An 18926-nucleotide genomic window follows, 5' to 3' on the forward strand; every position below is an offset into this window, starting at 1 on the left:
TGCTGCTATTTTGTTCGCGTCTGCGATACAATTAGATATATTGTTGTGATGCTAAAGTGTCAATTGGGCTTACTTTATTAAACGTGTGATTTTTGTGTAGGTAAATGTTTTATTTTAATAAATGTTGCCATTTATTTTGAAAAATAAAGTTCATGACCGTTGGTGCGTCTGTGTTCTTATTGGCTTAGAGGGGAGTGTGGATGAATCCCAGCATTTTGTCGCCTCTTGTCTTTAGCTGGTAAAAATAGGTTCTCTCACATTTAAAAGTTATAGCATATGTTTGTTTAACGATATTCTATGTTTAATAACATTTAGCCTTTTTATTTATTTTTCTACCAAAAAATAAACAAACCTGCCCCGGAAGTGATTTGTGCTCGTGCCACGTCAGAGTTACAAACTCGTCATCATCACCGTCCACTGCAGTCTGTAGCTTTTCAGCGGTTCCTTCTTGTTCTCACCATGCTGTGGCTGGGACTGAGCTGTTTGTTGCTGCATCTGTTTGTGGTGTTTGGGACTGAGCTCACATTTGAGCTCCCCGACAACGAGAAGCAATGTTTCTACGAGGAACTAGAGAAAGACGTGAAGTTTGAAGTAGACTTCCAAGTAAGTTACTCTGAAAGCTTCATCCATTCCGAGTGTGTGTTTACAAGATGCATCAAAACGTATTCCTTAGTCTAAATTGGCTAAATTGTTATTTAAGTGGTGATAGAGAAGAACATGCATCGTGTTAGTTCTTTACATTATTTCAAAATCCCTCTGTGATGTTAGTAAGTGCCCATTTGGCAACTCAAATTAAACCCTCATAATCCCTTTACCTGTAGTAAATACCACACTTGGATCTAGGAAAATGTTTTGGTCAAAGTGTATTTACTTACCCAAAGTTGCCTGCCAAACTGCTTTGCTCACTTTGCTGCAGAACTAGTGTGAGCTGCTGCAACGTTGCCTAATCCATATGTTACAACATTTTATTTTTTTTGCATGAATATGTTGTGTCATCCACCATGTGTTTTATCCTCCTTTAGGTCATTGCAGGGGGCAACTACGACGTGGACTGCTTTGTCACCGATCCCCAAAGCAATGTCTTGTATAATGAGAAGAAGAAGCAGTATGACAGCTTCTCTCACACCACAACAATGGCGGGAGTCTACCAGGTCTGCTTCAGCAACGAGTTCTCCACCTTCACAGACAAAACCGTGTACCTGGAGTTACGCCACGGAGAGGAGGCACCTCTCATACAGACCATGTCTGGAACTACAGCACTGACTCAGGTAAGACTGAACAACAAGGGCGCTGCAGTGAAAACCCTTTTAAAGGGCCACACTGTGGCCATCACTTGGCGGTTGTGTGTCAGTGGGTATAAGTAAATTGACATTTAAAGTGTTCAGGGGGGAGGGGATCAAAATCACATGTTTTACCTTTTAAGTTGGGACTTTGATTTTGTTTTAGCATTCTGGTTTGTCTCCTTTCTCAATTTTTAAACACTTGCAAATACATCCAGGCGGGCAGAAAACATACAGAGACAAGAAAAAAAAACTAAAATCTATAGGTTCACATGTAAGATATGAGACACTTTAGCAAAAACTTTATTTGCCTTTAGTAAGTTAGGCGAACTCAGCTGTTGTGTTGATTGCAAGTGCAACAAAAACTTACTGGTTTGCTGGTAATCATAATTATTTTGTTTCAGAGGTGGGACCACTAGGTGGAGCCAGAGCTGCTCTAACTTAAGATGATAAAACCTTATTTATCTCTGAGGGAAATTGCTGTTCAGCAGTTGCAATACAAAGTGCAAAGAGTACAAATATGATAGTCTGAGATAACAACCATGTACTGTAAATTCTGTGTAAACCGTGGCTGAATCTTATTTGCAAGTATTTTAATGTACTCACCTTACCCCACAATACCCGAAACACCCTGCAATAAATATTGCACTTTCCATGCTTGACATCATTACAATTGATCAGATTTCCCAGACCACCCCACATTCATAGCTCCCTATTTATAGTGTGTATATTATGCTATACTATATACAGGATAGTTTAATGTATATGTTCCATTTTGTCCGCTTAACATTCTGAGATTTGCGGGGAAAAAAGCGTGAGTTTGAAGTGAGTCTGTTCAGGAGCAGTTTGGATAATATAACTCAATGTTTGTATAGATGTGACCAACCTTCTATTGTATGTGTTGCCTGCAGGCCGTTCCTGTGCTCTTGCTTAATTTGTGTTGATCTTTCCACTTTCAGTTGGAGTCATCTTGCGTCGCCATTCATGAGGTCCTGAAGGTGGTGGCTGACTCGCAGACATGGTACAGGCTCAGAGAGGCGCACGACCGCACAAAAGCCGAGCATCTACTTGAGCGCGTGACCTACTGGTCCATCGGAGAAACCGTCCTGCTGTTTGTCATCGGCGTCGGTCAAGTCGTGTTGTTGAGGAGCTTCTTCAGTGAGAAGAAAGGCTCTGTAGCAGCCCTAACTTAAAACTCCTAGTCTTCATGTGCCTGTCAATATGAACACATAAGTGCTTCTGGAGATTGGCACGTTTTTTTCCCCCCTGCCCACCAAGTGACAAACTTGTGAATGCCTTTTTCCGCGTCTGTGTTGTTTTTGCTCTTTAAAGTCTGTATCAAGAAGGAACAACTCACTACTTGCGTTGAAAATGAGATTGAAAACTTACAACCTTGCACAGATTATTTATTTTATTTTATGGTGCAACATAAAACAATTTAGTTTGAGATATATGGATACAAAGTGATAAAATGTTGTGGCAAATCAGTTGTTTCTGAATGTTGTTTACTTTTTTTAAAATAAGGTTTATTATTACCTTAATTTATATGCAAACAATGTTATCGAGGTATAAGAGGTCATACTTGTGTATCTTATACAAAGTGCCTTAAATCCCCCCCCTCACCATTTCCTACCAAGTTGAAAGTTTACTGTTTTAATTTGTCTGTTACATGCCATCCTGTTGTTTTCATTCGTATAGATTACAACTCGATGTCATTTCATAAAGATGTTTTCAAATAAAATGTTAAGTTGGCCAATTAGCATGGCTTTTCTTTTTCTCTAACAAAGTTCAGTATAGTCCTATTTGTTTATGTCTTTTTTTTTTTAAAGCCAGTCTACAGAGTTGAACTTGTACCCACACTGAGGCACTTCGGTATGTGTCCACAGGGGCGTTTTTAAACGCTAGTTGTCGTGCCGCTTGAATCTGAACAGCCTGTAGGAGCGCCGTTGTACCAGTGGGTGGGCTGCAGAGACCATGCAGGAGTTGCTTGTTTTCCTCATCCTGGGAGTTGACAGGCTCAGGGAGGACCAGTTTATGAGGTATAGAGATCAGAGAAAACGTGGTTTTCATAATATGGGACCTTTAAGCATTTTGCTCATTATCAGGGTAATGTCATGAATCACAGTTATTTTAGCAGTATAATCGTGACATGACATTTTCATATTGTCCCAAGTCTAGTGTGTTCACAGTAGAGAGAACAACAAAATGAAACAAAATGGGGAGAAGAGAGTTAAGAGTGTGATGTCATTGGATAATATCATACTCAATATAAACTGTTTAATCACAAAGTGATGACAGACAGGTTAGAATAGAGACAGTAATTGACATTTTAAATCCACACTTTGACCCTATCCGTTGTGTTGTCTCTCCTAGCATAGCGTCCAGCAGCGTCTTTTTATTGTGGATGTTGATGCTGGATGACTGTTTTGATGCACTTTTCCACCACTGTCATTGCTAGTGGCTGATGTTGCATTTTAGATCCGCGATGGTAAGTGGGTGATGGAGTGTCTAAAGAAAGCCCTGGAGACTGCCAACCAGTGTATGGACCCGTCCCAGCAAGTGCAGCTTTTCACTGAAATCCTTAACAGATATGTCTGCTTCTATGAGAGGGAAAACGATGCAGTAAGACTCCACACATGTTTGTTGTCTGCCCTTAAAGAGTAACTGAACCCCAAACCATTGAAATCCAATGTGCCTCAGTATTTAATAGTGTTGTTGACACCTCACTGTAAAGTATTTTAATTCTACATCTGTAATAAATATGCATAGTAACTGCTCTCTATGGTTGAAACCCAGCTAGTGCTATTGCATTTTGCCACTGAGCTGATCTGTATAAAGGCGAGGCATGGGATGAGAATTTAACGTCAGAAATATACTGGCCAACATAAGAGGTTTTGTATTTTTTAAATCAGGCTCTGCCTATGAGGGCCTGTGGTGGTCCTTTAAAACCACCACAGGTTGGAAGGATGTGAAGTTTCTTCATAGATGTTTCACTATATTATAAATATACAACAGCACATGCTAAAAAGGAATACAAATAAATGTCAAGGAGAGATAATAGAAGCCACTCCTTTATTTTATTCTTGTTATTAATGTAAGAACTGCTCACTGCAACAGGTGGACATGTTACATGTTAAGAAGCGTGTCAGCAAACACCGCACTCGGCTTCAATGTGCACTTGTGGCAAATCGTAGGTACCATTCCTTTGCCAATTCCTTCTCGACTAATTTGTCTTTAATGATTTAAAAAGCCACAAACCAACAAATGGCTTTGCTACTGCAATGCAGGACTGGTGGACCTGGACCCAGTGTTGGACCTGAGGATTCCGTGGTTGCTAGGGTCTGGTCTCCCAGTGCGTCATTCCGACATGAACTTCATTTAATGCTCATAATTCACAGCTTTTTAAACATATTAGGGATATTTCATGTTTTACTCTAATAATTTCACTCCATCTGTTAGATATGATGACAGATCATGAAGCATGTACAGCCTCAACCTTTATATGCTCACTTTTTATCATTAGAAATCATACTCAGTCAGGGTCAGCTGTTTTATTAGTTTTCACATAGATTCTGACTGAATTTTCTGAGTTTGACAATAAGATGAGACTCGATGCACAATCACCTGGACGCACAATAACCAAGTCCAACTGAAAGTCTGTCTAAAACATACAGCATCTCTATAATCATTTCATCTCTGACACAATTGAGAAAATAAATCACTTAGCAACTCATCAACTAAATCCCAAATAAAGTTGGATGGATAGTCCCCTCCTGTTAATTCATGAATTATGTTCTGAATCTGATCTGTTCTTTGTGTGTCAAACGCACTCGTGTCCAACAACACTGCAGACTTTACAGATTCGTTCTTTTTTCTCATCAATCACATGAAATCATGGATGAAATGAATTTTCAAATTAGTACTCGGTCAAACATGAAAAGAGACACCTTGCAGCCGGGATGCTTCTTCCAGCCTCCGCTCCCTTAGCTGGAGCTGCAGTAGAGTGCTCTCTAGTCTGTTCCGCTAGAAGTCCAGTCTCCTGACCCTCTGAATCCATCCTGTGACGTGATGGACGTCATGTGAATATGTTGTGGATCGGTGGTTTGAGGGTCCTGTTTATTTTTATCCTTAGACGGACCAGCGCTTCCTGTGGACCAGTGTCTTCGTAGTAAAATATAAAGTATAAAATAATGCCAATACATATAAGTAATGTATACATATAATGTATGTATATAAAACATTATACAGTATAGTATCTGCTGTTGAGGTAGTATTATATAATCAAGTGCACATAAGTGAATTTTGGCAGTTATACTGTATTAAATGTGTATCTGGGTGATTATTATTAATATAATCAACCACATGAGATATGTTTGTTAACATATTTAACTCTAATTGCACATCATGACACTAACAGCCCACAATTTGTGTTAAATATTAGACTCACACAGGAAATTTGCATTTTCTACATAACGTGCTGTTTGTTGTCAAAACTAAGAGCCAATCAGCTTTTAGATGAGGCTAGATGAGGCGAGAGCCAGGCGTTTCCCATCATGCGCCGGGGCTTGCAGGCTCTAAGATTATCGTTGCCCACGTTCCTCGTGCTCGTGTCGTCGGAGGCTTAGGATCGTCCATGAATCGCAGAGAGAAGACGTAGCGAGCGGGTTTCTGCAGGAGACGGAATATGCCGGCAAATAAATCAAATAAAGTAAAAATGGCTACGACTCCGAGTGCGACCAACAGGTGAGGAAATGTTCCAGTTGGCTACTGGACGAGCATGCTTAATTTTGATTGGTCCCGACCCGATTTTGCTAGCCAATCAAAGTTATCGTGCGCTATCCAAAGCTGACGTGGTAGTGTTGCCCGACGCCTACGTCCGGGTTGAGCGGCGATCTACCTGCCCGTCGTTCATTCATAAGAAAAGAAGGTCCAGTCTCAAAGTTGTTTGTAACCAGTACACATGGCGGGTTATCTTAAAACTCTGACGGCGGTGAGCAGAAGAGCGTCCGCGGCGCTGTCCCAACCCCCCGCGGTGGTCTCCCCGGCCGCCGTCAGGCTCCAGCAGAGGAACTGTAAGTCCGCCGCCGACTCTTAAGCACAACAATATAACTAAACAAAATGTAAGTAATTACGGGAGAGCGCATTTTGTTGTTTGTTTCAGCGAGTTTCACAACATTAAAGTGGTCACCTGGTTGTCTAACAGTTCCATTTTATGAATTAGTGCTACTAAAAAGCAGGCGTCGATTTTGCTGTTTGGCAACAAGCCATCACTGAATCACACATATAAAGTTCCTGTGAAACGAACCGTCAACCGTCCGTCAATACATTGCAATATCAAGGTAGAGCAAACAAGTTAAAGCAACCGAAAGGCAACCAAACGAGCTGCAGCATGCTGAATGCTGATTAAAATGTAAAGGGGAATTTTTTTTTCTTTTACAAATCAAGAAAGGTGATGCATATAGTCCATGGCAGCTGTGAATAAAATAGCCTTACACTGCACTACACTACAGTAGTCTTACAAAATCTATAAAAGTGGCTGGTGCCAGCCTATCATGCCACGTGAGTCAACGTGTAAAATCAGGTAAACCAGTCATAAAATCCCAAGGTCACAGTGCCTGCACGAGTTGCACTGTCTCAGGAAGAATGCACCCTGTGTAACCTCAGTTAGCAGTGAAAGGGATACATTAATAAAAGAAGAAGAAAAAAGCAAATGCAGGTGTGTCATTGGTTTGTTGTCTGCTGGATCAGACAAGTGTCACAGGTGAGGTGACTACATTCAACAGGTGAGATATTCTTGTTGTTGATGAGCTTTCCTCACCGATGCCTGTTTGAAAGCTCCTTTCCAAATGGAAACAGTCACACACACAAAGCCAGAATGAATTCAAGAACCAAGAAGTAGGAATCAAGGCAGTGAATTCAGTCTGAAGCAATAAAAACAATGCAAATGATGGCAGTTTTGAATGCTACATTAATGTTGAGTAGATTTTTAGTAGGATCCCCTGCAGCTGTAAGCGACACTGTGAAACATGTGCAAACTTTTCAGATGCCACAAAGCGCATCAAGGCGGACCAGCCGGTGGTGGAGATGGACGGAGATGAGATGACTCGCATCATATGGGAGTTCATCAAAGAGAAGGTAAATCAATGCTGTAGACTGTCAACTGAGTAAAGAAACTATTGGTCGTGTTTCACCTTAGTGCGGTGTGTTGTCCTTGTGCAAATAACGCAACAAAAATGTTGTACACATGCAGCTCATCTTGCCAAATGTTGACGTCGAGCTGAAGTACTTCGACCTGGGTCTGCCCTACCGTGACCAGACAGACGACCAGGTCACCATAGACTCCGCGCTGGCTACTGAGAAATACAACGTGGCTGTCAAGTGTGCCACCATCACCCCTGATGAGGACAGAGTTGAGGGTAAGTTTGACTTATTGTGTTTAATTATAATTTATTCATACACTAACTGTTCTATCTATACAAGTCCCAGGCTGCATTAGTAATAACATCAGTTCCATGTGTATCAGTATGATAACAAGAATACATATAATTGCAACTTTTCATTTTTGGTTGTTTATGAGTTAGTTTCCTAACTGTTCTGTTGCCTCGTTTTGGGTCTCCGAATGACAAAAGCTTACACGACGTATATTTTTTCCCCCAGAGTTTAAGCTAAAGAAGATGTGGAGGAGTCCTAACGGAACCATCAGGAACATCTTGGGTGGCACAGTTTTCCGTGAACCAATCCTTTGTAAAAACATCCCTCGTCTTGTTCCCAGTTGGACACAAGCCATAACAATCGGCAGACATGCTTTTGGTGATCAGGTAAGAAATACAAATGTGTGGTTGTTGTTTTTTTTTGCTCTTTCAAAAGATGCATCCAAACTGACGGAGTAACAATCTCACAGTACAGGGCCACAGACTTTGTGGTGGACGGGCCTGGCAAGTTCAAGATGATGTTCGCCCCAACCGATGGCAGCAAGCCAACGGAGTGGGAAGTGTATGACTTCCCCGCAGGGGGTTGTGGGATGGGAATGTACAACACTGATGAGGTAATAATTTGTTCATACGTTTATTTACATGAAATGAAATCCCCCCAAATAACACTAAAGATTATTTGTTAATCTTTTGGAGAGTGCATTCAATGTTTTTTTTAATGTGCATGTCATGTTTTGTGATGTGATTTCTTAAGTTTAATATCTCAATCTTTTTATTATAATATTTTCTTTGCAGTCCATCAGTGGATTTGCTCACAGCTGCTTCCAGTATGCCATCCAGAAGAGGTGGCCTCTGTACATGAGCACCAAGAACACCATCCTCAAGGCCTACGATGGCCGCTTCAAAGACATTTTCCAGGAAATCTTTGAGGAGTAAGTTACTGACTTGGTGCACTGTGTTGTTTTATTATGTTGCTCAAGGAAAAGACAGACAATTTCTACTGTTATGGAGATATGAGGATTTCATTCTTCTGTCTTTTTCAGGAAGTACAGGCCAGATTTTGACAAGCTGAAGATCTGGTACGAACACCGTCTTATTGACGACATGGTGGCCCAGGTCCTGAAGTCTTCTGGGGGATTTGTTTGGGCCTGCAAGAATTACGATGGAGACGTGCAGTCAGACATTCTGGCTCAGGGTTAGTGCACTTCAATTGTTGAGTTGTACAATGTAGTTGTATTTCCCTGCTTGCACAGTCACAATGACACGTTACTTACATTGAAATAAGTATCGTCTCATGTTCCGCATGTGGGCTTGTCTTTGTGAGTTCCGGTTGCCTTGTGATGCCAGGTTTGTCTGTGTGCTGCGTCCAGGTTTTGGTTCTCTTGGTCTCATGACATCTGTGCTAGTGTGCCCTGACGGAAAGACTATCGAGGCCGAGGCCGCCCATGGCACTGTGACCAGGCACTTTCGTGAACACCAGAGGGTAAGACGGTATTACCTGTATGACTTATTCGGGGCTGGGACTTGGTCTTAAGTCTGAGGTTAGATTTAAGGCATGAGTTTAAGTTGTGATTCTAATATTTGAAGCCAGAGGAGTGCAACCTGTCTGACATGCAAACTGTTTACACTAAAATTCATTGGTGTAAAAAGGGAGCATCATAAAATGATTAATTCTGTATGTTTAAAATAAAATTGGCCTATAATGTTGTCAATTTTGACCATTGTTGAATGTCGGAACCAAATTATAGTGAAATATAGTATTTCAGTGTAGAAAAGCAGCACATTTAGCATTTCTTGTTCATTTTTGTTAGGTGGGGTTTTTTGTGATTTTTTTTTTTCAGCAGGGCTGCACTGAGTTTGAAAGCAGAAATGATCAATGTCATTAATAGTAAGCGCTGGTGCAAGTTATGCAGCAAGAATCACCATTTTACAGCTTTTGTTACCCAGGAAAATCCATTCCATAAATCCGTGGTAGAAGAGGCGGAGACACTAATGGCTCCATCGTCCATAGCATCAATGGACCTGAATGCAAAGCAAGCACAAGACATGTGAAGTGTCGGTAACAAACCATAACCGAGTCCTTGCTTTGCAGGGAAGACCGACCAGTACCAACCCCATTGCGAGCATCTTTGCCTGGACCAGAGGACTCGAGCACAGAGGCAAACTCGATGGAAATCCTGATTTGATAAAGTATGTTATCTGTTGTTTACTGTCATTTTTCTCATGTGACGTACATTACATTTACACCGTAATAAATGTGTCACTCTGCATTGTTTGCTCTCCAGTTTCTGCCAGACGTTAGAACAAGTCTGTGTGACAACTGTGGAAAACGGTGTGATGACCAAGGACCTTGCAGGCTGCATCCATGGCTTGGCCAAGTAAGTGGATTTTTAGATGCCTCACTTGTCATATTAAGTGTGTGTGGGCTGTTGTTAGGATTTTCCATTTTTATGTTTTTAACATGAGTACAGATTTGATCATTTATTACTAATGTAACCGCTGCACTGTGATCTTACAGCTGCAAACTGGGTGAACATTATGTGAACACATCTGACTTCCTGGATGCCATCAAGACCAACTTGGACAAAGCTCTGGGCAACTGAAGAGCAATCGGAAAAGACGCACTTGCCAAAGTAGAAACCCCCCGTTTCTAGCTTGTTTTTATCCCTCGTTTCTTTGTATCCAATTTTTAAGAGACCAAATTTGCTGTTTTTTTGTGCTATTTTTGTATTTGTATAGCTCAATGACACATAACTGTGATCATGTTCCTCTGCATTTGATGTTGCACAATTTAAATGATTGCACTGTATGAAATACTATCAATGCTAATGTCACCTTATAATGGGCTTTAAAAAAGATCCAGTCGTTTTCCTTCAATTAGAAAGTATCTTCAGGGTACATAATGTACAAACAAGGACAATAATATCATGTTTTGCACTATAAGCATGAATATTAAAAAGATCACTCAGTAACATGCGGTATATGGAGTTGTCTTATTCTGCCTTGTTGCCATTTTTTCTTCTCATCTTCAACACTGTTCATTGCCATTAATGATTTAATGAGACTTAAGTTAAGGAACGTGAATTACTTCTTAATTGAAGCCTCAGTGACATAACCTCTCATGTTGAACATCTGTAACTCCTCCAGAGGGTGCTACTGAGGTTCCTTCGCACTTCATTTTCATCCAATTACATTTCACTATTTAATGTCATGCTCTTGCAAATAGGAGTCTCCGCCCAGCAGTGCTGTATGCTCGTTTAGCAGGTGTCATACACAAGCCTCCACTGCATGACAGTGAGTGGTGTTTGCACCAGCAGCGGGCCAAACCTGATGGGAGTTTTGGCAAAGCTCTTTGCTGTCGTTTACAAATTACTGTACAACACCAGCAGATGTCGACATGCTCACAGTCAGCCATTTAGTTAGCTTCATTGTAGCACTCTAACAGATGCTCCACTGGACTTAACTTTACAGTGCTTGTCTGAAATCAATTCTTGGCAAAATTGCTGGATCATTATTGATGGTTGTTGCACTTTGCTTGTATTGTAGAATATCGGGGGCTTGCTGCAGTGGGGCAATTCAGATTGTGTCCAGTTAATAGCCAATCACATCTGAATGTTTCTGTTCATCTAGATAACCTGGTTGTCATTGATATTCAAGATAGCAACCTTTAGGTAGCTAAAGCAAACTAAAGCAAAGCATGCCTTTAGAAAGTGTATGTAAATCACACGTCACCAGGCCTGGCTGCTGATCTAATTAAAGGTCACACTGATGGAAAGAATGGTTAGTTTGATATAATGTAATTCCTGTTGTTCATTGTCAATCTACAGCCTTTGGTGACTTTGTAACTGAACTACTGACTAAGCTAATATGCTCATCTCTCCCACCCATTCACTCAAAAGTCAAAGAAAATGAACAAGGTACCTCTATTAAGAAATGACCAGAAATTAGCATTTAGATTATCTTTTATTTAACCCCTTTCATTTCCTCCTGGAGGAAAGTTCCCATGGAACTTTTTGAGCACTAAAGATCCTCACGCTTAATACGATCTGCAGCCGTAAAAGAGTCATATCTGAGCAAATTCTTCTATCACGTCTTGGGAAATGATTTCTGTTGGAAGTATAATCTGTGCACAATGTAAAGCATCCGTGACACTGTAGAACCAATCCACGAATGCATATTTCGCAATGGGATTGTCTGCACTGGAGCTGACGGAGACTTCAATAACACAACCTTAAAGGTACAACTAATTTCCCACAACAGGCAACATGTCCTAAGGAAAGACACCAACCTCCTGCCAGCTGATTGCAGATAGTCAATTAAAAATGAAGACCAATTAATAATAAGCGAGGTCACTCTGTTTACAGTCAATAAGTCAGATATGTGTTCTGCCCTAATTATTTATATTTATTAAATGCCCCAAGTGCTTTTTTGTACTTGTAATGTTTTCCTCATTTGCTATTAATATACAAGTTCACAATGACAACGCTAACATGTTAATGTTTACCAGCTAAGTTTAGCATGTTAACCTGCTATCATTTGCTAATTGGCACAAACAACAGCATCAGCAAGGGCTGATGGGAATTTCATTAGTTTTATAAATTAGAGTAGTTGTAGACCTATCACGCTTATCCTCAATAGGGTAGGTGCTGGCTACAAAAATCCATATTATTGCAAAACGAGTACGGAAGCAACGCTCCCTTTAATTATATTATGTAAGGATTATTTTAAATGAGGGTGTGAGTGTGTGTCACTAGTTTTGTAAATGTTCACACATAAACCAAACTATTTGACGGATTGCAAATCTGGAGGATCACCAAAGTCAACAGGATACATCCCCGGGGACCATGAGCGACCGTACTAGATTTCATGACAAGCCATTAAATAGTTGTTGAAGCAGGCACCCACCCACACGCACAGACACACACACTCCCCCAAATACTGGCAGATTCAAACACGTCTCATCATTTAAACTAGAGAACCTTTATTAAATAATTCATGGTCAATTTCCATGAGGTCTCAGTTTGATATTCCTCATCTCAAAGAAGAACTAGTACTGTAGACCATTCCTCTGGTTTAGTGTGCATATCAAGGCTGACCTGCATGGCAGGACAGGGGGAGCTGACTGTCTTCCCCAAAACAGAATTATGAATAACAAGACCAGCGTCAGTCCACTTTCAATTCATATCATACAAAATGTAATCTGGACATCCCAATAATATCTTTTCTTCTTTTACATCTCCAGCTTTCAGCTTTGTTTGTTTTTTGAGTGGGGAAATGTCTTTCTGAATTGAAAGTGAAGTGAAAACAGCCTTGAATTTAAGAGTACTGAAACTACAAACAACAACAAAAACCAAACTGCTGATTCTTCAGACAAACTGCTCATTCTTCAATTCGCATTTAAACTGACAACTGCAAAATATCCATAGCAAGGAAACTGCAGTTTACAAAAAAAATCCTACTGAGAAAGCATATCTGTTTGCGTATAATAATATTGCCATTATGGAGGATTTGGAAGATTCAACAATCTTATCTCACACTAACTGAAGACAGCCTTCACAGAAAAATGACAGGTCTCAATGAAAAAGTGCTTTGTATTGTTCACTCAGTCATTGAAGGACTTCGAGCTGTATATTCACTACACGGGATCGATTATTAATGTCAAGCTTAACCATGTGAGCCAAAAAAAAATACTGTGGGTGAACACACTGCATGTGGCAGAATCGTTTGTACAGTGACGGGGCTTTTACATGTCGGTAACATTGTGCTCGGCTATCAGCTGACATGGGACAGTTGCAACGGTTGCAAGTTGCCCCCGGCAACAGAAAAGCTACAATGTCCTGTGCAAAAAAAGCACACACGCCTTCTTTTTTTTAAACTGAGGGCGGAAATGGATAACTACAATTAGGAACTGTTTAGTAAGAGCATTCAAACCTATGAATATGTTGTGACTATGTATCAAAAGTTTCAATATACAGTGAGTAAATAGCTGACATGGTGGAAGCTTAGTTGCGAATGTATCTAGCTGGCACTTTCAGTCAAAAATATAAGGGCATACATTGGTTGTGAATGACAAATAATGGCAACAACAAAACAAATGGTAAACAGATTCCTATCACATCAAATGTAACTGATGGCTCTGCAACTTTTTTTCTTTTTTTTTTCTTCAAATAACTGATACATACACATACAGATTTGACCGTTCGCCAGTGAGAGTCTTTGAGTCAGTAAGCGTAGTAAATCCCCCCAAAAAGGAGTTTCAGACTGACAGCAACAGTTTCAGTGTCTCTGGTATCAGCAACAGATCTGAAACGTCTCCTTTGAAGTGCGTCTCCTTCCTGGCCTCCCGTCAGAGGCCGTCAGTTCTGGCTCCTCTGTAAGGAGGCCAAAACTAAAAGAACCCCCCACCCCCCAGTGTCTCCCAAAGCCATGACAACAAATCTGTAGTTTCCTTCTGCCTTCCAAACATGTTTCTCTCTCTCCAGTTCATCACCACTCAAGGTGTAGTGTAGCTGCCTGTGTCCTTCCCGAAATTGTAATACTCCTCCATGTCGTCTATGTTTGCTGTAGTGAGCTTAGTGAGGTTTTGGGAGCCACCATTGTCCATATTGTCTTGTGACGTAAAGTTGAAGTTCTGTCCTTCGTACTCCCCCTGGCTATCCATTTCTGGAAGAACTTCTGGGGAATAAAAGAACAAAAAAAACACATAAAGTACATTTTCTAAAGTAAAATAATTGTCACCATGCCGAAGATACATTTTTCTGTTACTGTAATGTTGACAGATTTTTCTTGCTTTGAATTAAAAACATTATTCATTTGTGACAGCCCCTCTGGTTCTTCTGCTGTGTGTTGTGTTGGCTGATTGGCTCGTGGCTTTTGGTTGCATTTCCTTGGTTTGTATTTTTTTTTTTTTTTTTTTTTTTTTTTTTACAGCACAACACCATGAAGCACATTTTCATGCATACACGCCACACGCTACTGATTTCTGCCATCACTTTGTTTTTTTTACTTATTTTAACAAGTTGGTTAATAAAATACTTTATAAGTATATATTATACATGGGGGTCTTAAGTATCTGCATGTGTTTCTGTATGGGTCACAGTTTCAGAGTGAGGATGTGAACAATGTCAGATGATTGTGCTTTAAAACCTCTGTCTTTAAATGTATTCAGAGTTTTTTCCCCTTCTGTTTTAAGCCTCTGAAAATTTGATTTAAAATCCTAAGCTTCCTCTGTGCCATTTGATATGTATGTATTTATTCTTTTAGTAACAGGCAGGTGAGCTTTAATCTAATTTTATTGACATAAACAGGCAATCCCAAACGTCATCATATTCTGATTCAAATGTTAATAAGGCTTCACTGAATAAATACGATACGATAAAAAATAATAGGAAAATATAAAACTTATGTGACAGCATGTGCAGCTCACCTTGTCCTTCTGGTGAGACATCCATTCCATGCTTGACCTTCATGTGCCGGCTCAGGTTTCCCTTCAGGTTGAACTTACTGGTGCAGTAAGGACACTTGAAGGGCTTACTACCAGCATGGAGATGCATGTGGCCCAGCAGGTTGTACATTCTGTTGAAAGACTTGCCACATACCTGGGGAAAACGATGAACACGATTACTGCATTTGCAGATTTTATTTTCGGCTAGAGCGCCATTCAAGCTTTTTATTATTTTATACAGACAGTGTGGAAACAGGAAGAGAGAGGGAGAAGGGATGCGGGAAACTGATCCCGGGCCAGGAGTCGAACCCGGGTTCGCCGCGTCGTGGATGTTGACCCTCTCATGGGGCGGCTGCCCTAACCACTGCGCCACCGGCCGCCCCATTACTACATTTTAAAGATGTGCGTCTATGTAGCAAGTTGCAAATGATAGTTAGTGATGAAAACATCCCGCCTGTTGACAGTTTCCTCAAAGCTTAAGGTGGATTTTCTCTCGCGGTAAGAATGTGAATTTCCTTGCAGCAAACTCGCCGATATCAAAGCGTATTATCCTCATGAAAATTCTCCCTCTCACATAATCCTGTTACATTAACTGAAGTGAACTTAAAATGCATCATCACATCTCATTTCACGCCGAAATTAATTAGTACTTTTTACACCCTGCTGCTTTCACCCAGAATATTTTTTAATTCATAAATATATACTGGTATATATATTCTATATATTTCTATAATAAAAAATATATATAATTAATGAATTATTAATTAATGGCATCAAGTTAACTGACATGCCCGAAATAAATAAATAAATAAGTTCAACGCTCACCTTGCATTTGAACGGCTTCACAGGCAGGTGGACGATCATGTGGGTCTTGAGGGTCTGTTTCTGGATGAAGCTCTTGAAGCAGACATGACACTGGAAGGGTCTAACGCTGTTGTGAATCAGCATGTGCCTCTTCAGGTTGGCAGACAGGGTGAACTCCCGGGAACACACGTCACACTTGTGGCCTTTCATTCCCTGCAGTGTCCAAACAGAAGCAAAGGGTTATTCATCCAGCAATGGGCAATATCTATTAATACTTACTTCATTGAAACAGTGAGAGAGATGTGGATTTATTGCTCAACTTTAAAAAGGTTGTTGCGGTTTATCAAGCGACCCTGTTACCTTGCAACTTTCAGCTGAATGGTTGTCGTAGTTACGGCAGCTATTGAAACCAGTCTTCGTGAGCGCCTTTTTGCTTAGTTTTTTCATTGCAATGTCAAAAAACACCTGACTGTCTGTGGAGGCTCGTTTGAAGACACCCAGTCGCGGTTTGAAAGGCATCTGTTGATGTTGAAAACAGGAAAAGAGCAGGTTCCTCTTCCTGTGAAGTGATAGTTTCTAAATACACATATTTGTCTTTGGAGCCCGTTTGAGTAAACGTGTCATGTAGAAGACCTCTTCATCCCCTTTAAATGTAAAAAAAAAAAAACACCACCTTTGTAATGATTGATTTGATTTGATTTAAATCATTATTGAGAGGATTCCATTGCGCCACAATAGCTGCTGGCGATTGTTGCGTAAAAGACATGCAGCATACAGCCACACTTAAAAGCAGCAACTTGCAACTTGCATCCACAACTTATGTGTCAGACTATTTTGCAATTTTGCTGGTTCAAAACACAAATAAGCATCTGTTTCAAACCAGTTCATTCAAAAAGCCGCAAATCAATGAGGCGGATGCTTACATGGCTGCAATGATGTGAAAATACAGAGCTTTTACAATCCCGCATCAGAAGCAACACTAAAAAAGTGATGTTCATAGAACTGAAAAAATCTCAGACAACACCACAGCAATGTCAATTCTAGAAAACATACACTAGCCTATATTATCTGGCATTAACATTCTACCCATGGGCATTAACCACATGGAGTTGCTACTGTAAGTGCTAATTGGCTGAGCCCATATAAAGCCTTTGTCCAAGCAACTTATAAGGTTGTGCACTACAGCACTACATTACGTTTTTTTTAATTGGTTTTAAACTTCTGCTTATTTGTGTTGAAAACCAGCAAAATACCCCAAATGGTCTGAAGTAATTACAGTGTACTTACAAGTTGATCTGGCTGCTCTGTTTTTAAAGGAAAACACCACCGCATTTCCATACTGAACTATGTTCTGCTCTGATGTTAGACGAGGTGATACATACCTCCCTCTCCTCTGTGCGTGCACTCAATGGCTCTTGCGCGCACCCCGCGCAGTGCTAATTTGCTAGCATGTAGCTTGTCCCAGTATATTCCTTAGGATCCAAAGGGGGGTGAAGTTAGAAGCGACCAAGCACTTCCACGTTGTCCCTATTTAAATACGGTTACGTGAGTAGTTACACGACCCAAGTTTGGTTACACAAAATGAAACATGCCAATTTTTCTAAGCGGATAACAAGGATAACTATATAGTATGGCGGAATAACAACTGGAAGCACTTCGACATCGGCGCAGTAATATCATCACTCCGCTCCCCCTCTTACTTCCGTCAATAGAACCTACGTGACCTGCACGCCGTCGCCTGCACTACCTGTAGTAGTTTGTGCACAGTTGAGGAAGCATCAGGTTGTAGTAAGATAGTTTGTGAACAATCAAACATCATGGTTATAACATGCATCGTACAGGGTTGTGAAAACAAGCAGAAGGTATATAGTCCCGTCATGTTTTGAGTGATGATATTACTGCGCCGACGTCGAAGTGCTTCCAGTTGTTATTCCGCCATACTATATAGTTATCCTTGTTATCCGCTTAGAAAAATTGGCATGTTTCATTTTGTGTAACCAAACTTGGGTTGTGTAACTACTCACGTAACCGTATTTAAATAGGGACAACGTGGAAGTGCTTGGTCGCTTCCATCTTCACCCCCCTTTGGATCCTAAGGAATATACTGGGACAAGCTACATGCTAGCAAATTAGCGCTGCGCGGAGTGCGCGCAAGAGCCATTGAGTGCACGCACAGAGGAGAGCGAGGTATGTATCACCTCGTCTAAGATCAGAGCAGAACATAGTTCAGTATGGAAATGCGGTGGTGTTTTCCTTTAAGAGTGACTGTATGCTGTATGTCTTTAATGCCATTCAGAAACGTCAACCAATGCTTTGACATTGTAATGTATTCTCTTCATTTTTTCAACAGCTGTTGTAACTATGACAACCACAGACGTGTATGCACTCGCAGGTTGCCAGTTAACAGGGTTGCTTGATGAACCTGAAACATCGGCAGCTTGTAGCTAACTGTGCTAACTGCGTTAAACCGCCAACGTTTTTTAGTTGATGGAGAACCGGAGGGCGGGTGCTATGTTTCCACGGCAACGCCGTCAGTTTCTCACATAAACATGCACTAAAAAAAAACACGTGGCCAGTATGGCTGTGTCAACAGAGCAAGGAGAATCTTTGATAACAACACACATAGAGGGAGTAACTTCCTTCTCTGCTCAGGTAGACATTACTCCACTGTATCTTTACATAGCAAATACCCTATATAAATATTAATATAGTTTGCTGCTATATTAATGCTCTGAATGTCATATCGCTCCTTTAAAAAGGTTTTCAACTGTGAGGGGGGCATGGGAGAGATTTTAAAAGGAAGATAGACTGAGAGTGCTGTCCTGAGAAAAACGGGAGTCTACTTATTGTAGTTTGATGTGACCCGCTAGTCGACATGGGCAGCAGTTGGCGCTGCGACAGAAGCACACAACTCATGGAGGCAATTAACTTCAGGTATTTTAAAACCCTGAGCACCAGATTGCTGCA

At 40.7% G+C, this 18926-nt stretch overlaps 3 protein-coding genes across 3 annotated transcripts in view; 2 read left to right on the forward strand and 1 right to left on the reverse strand.

Moving 5' to 3' along the window:
- The first annotated feature begins 396 nt into the window (after positions 1–396).
- tmed3 (transmembrane p24 trafficking protein 3) lies at positions 397–3032 on the forward strand. Its single transcript, XM_084008344.1, has 3 exons — positions 397–603; positions 1023–1268; positions 2240–3032. The coding sequence occupies exons 1-3, from the start codon at positions 460–462 to the stop codon at positions 2471–2473; spliced, it is 624 nt and encodes a 207-aa protein (XP_083864470.1). The 5' UTR covers positions 397–459; the 3' UTR covers positions 2474–3032.
- Positions 3033–6124: 3092 nt separating this feature from the next.
- Positions 6125–10683, forward strand: LOC311013725 (isocitrate dehydrogenase [NADP], mitochondrial-like). The gene is made up of 11 exons (XM_084009906.1): positions 6125–6352; positions 7324–7415; positions 7531–7696; positions 7938–8098; positions 8182–8325; positions 8507–8643; positions 8755–8906; positions 9082–9194; positions 9804–9901; positions 9997–10089; positions 10230–10683. Exons 1-11 carry the CDS (start codon positions 6241–6243, stop codon positions 10312–10314), a joined length of 1353 nt encoding a protein of 450 aa, XP_083866032.1. The 5' UTR covers positions 6125–6240; the 3' UTR covers positions 10315–10683.
- Positions 10684–12672: 1989 nt separating this feature from the next.
- LOC311032318 (uncharacterized protein) overlaps positions 12673–18926 on the reverse strand; it is a 16330-nt gene continuing 10076 nt past the window's right edge. Inside the window, exons 2-4 of the mRNA XM_084038995.1 lie at positions 15981–16172; positions 15138–15309; positions 12673–14386 (exon numbers count right to left, since the gene is read on the reverse strand). Of these exons, the coding sequence (XP_083895121.1) occupies positions 14205–14386; positions 15138–15309; positions 15981–16169 (543 nt within the window). The 5' untranslated portion in view covers positions 16170–16172 and the 3' untranslated portion in view covers positions 12673–14204. The remainder of the gene's footprint in view (positions 14387–15137; positions 15310–15980; positions 16173–18926) is intronic.

The sequence above is a fragment of the Eutrigla gurnardus genome (assembly GCF_963514095.1).
Source record: "Eutrigla gurnardus genome assembly, chromosome: 1".
Classification (NCBI taxonomy): Eukaryota; Metazoa; Chordata; class Actinopteri; order Perciformes; family Triglidae; genus Eutrigla; species Eutrigla gurnardus.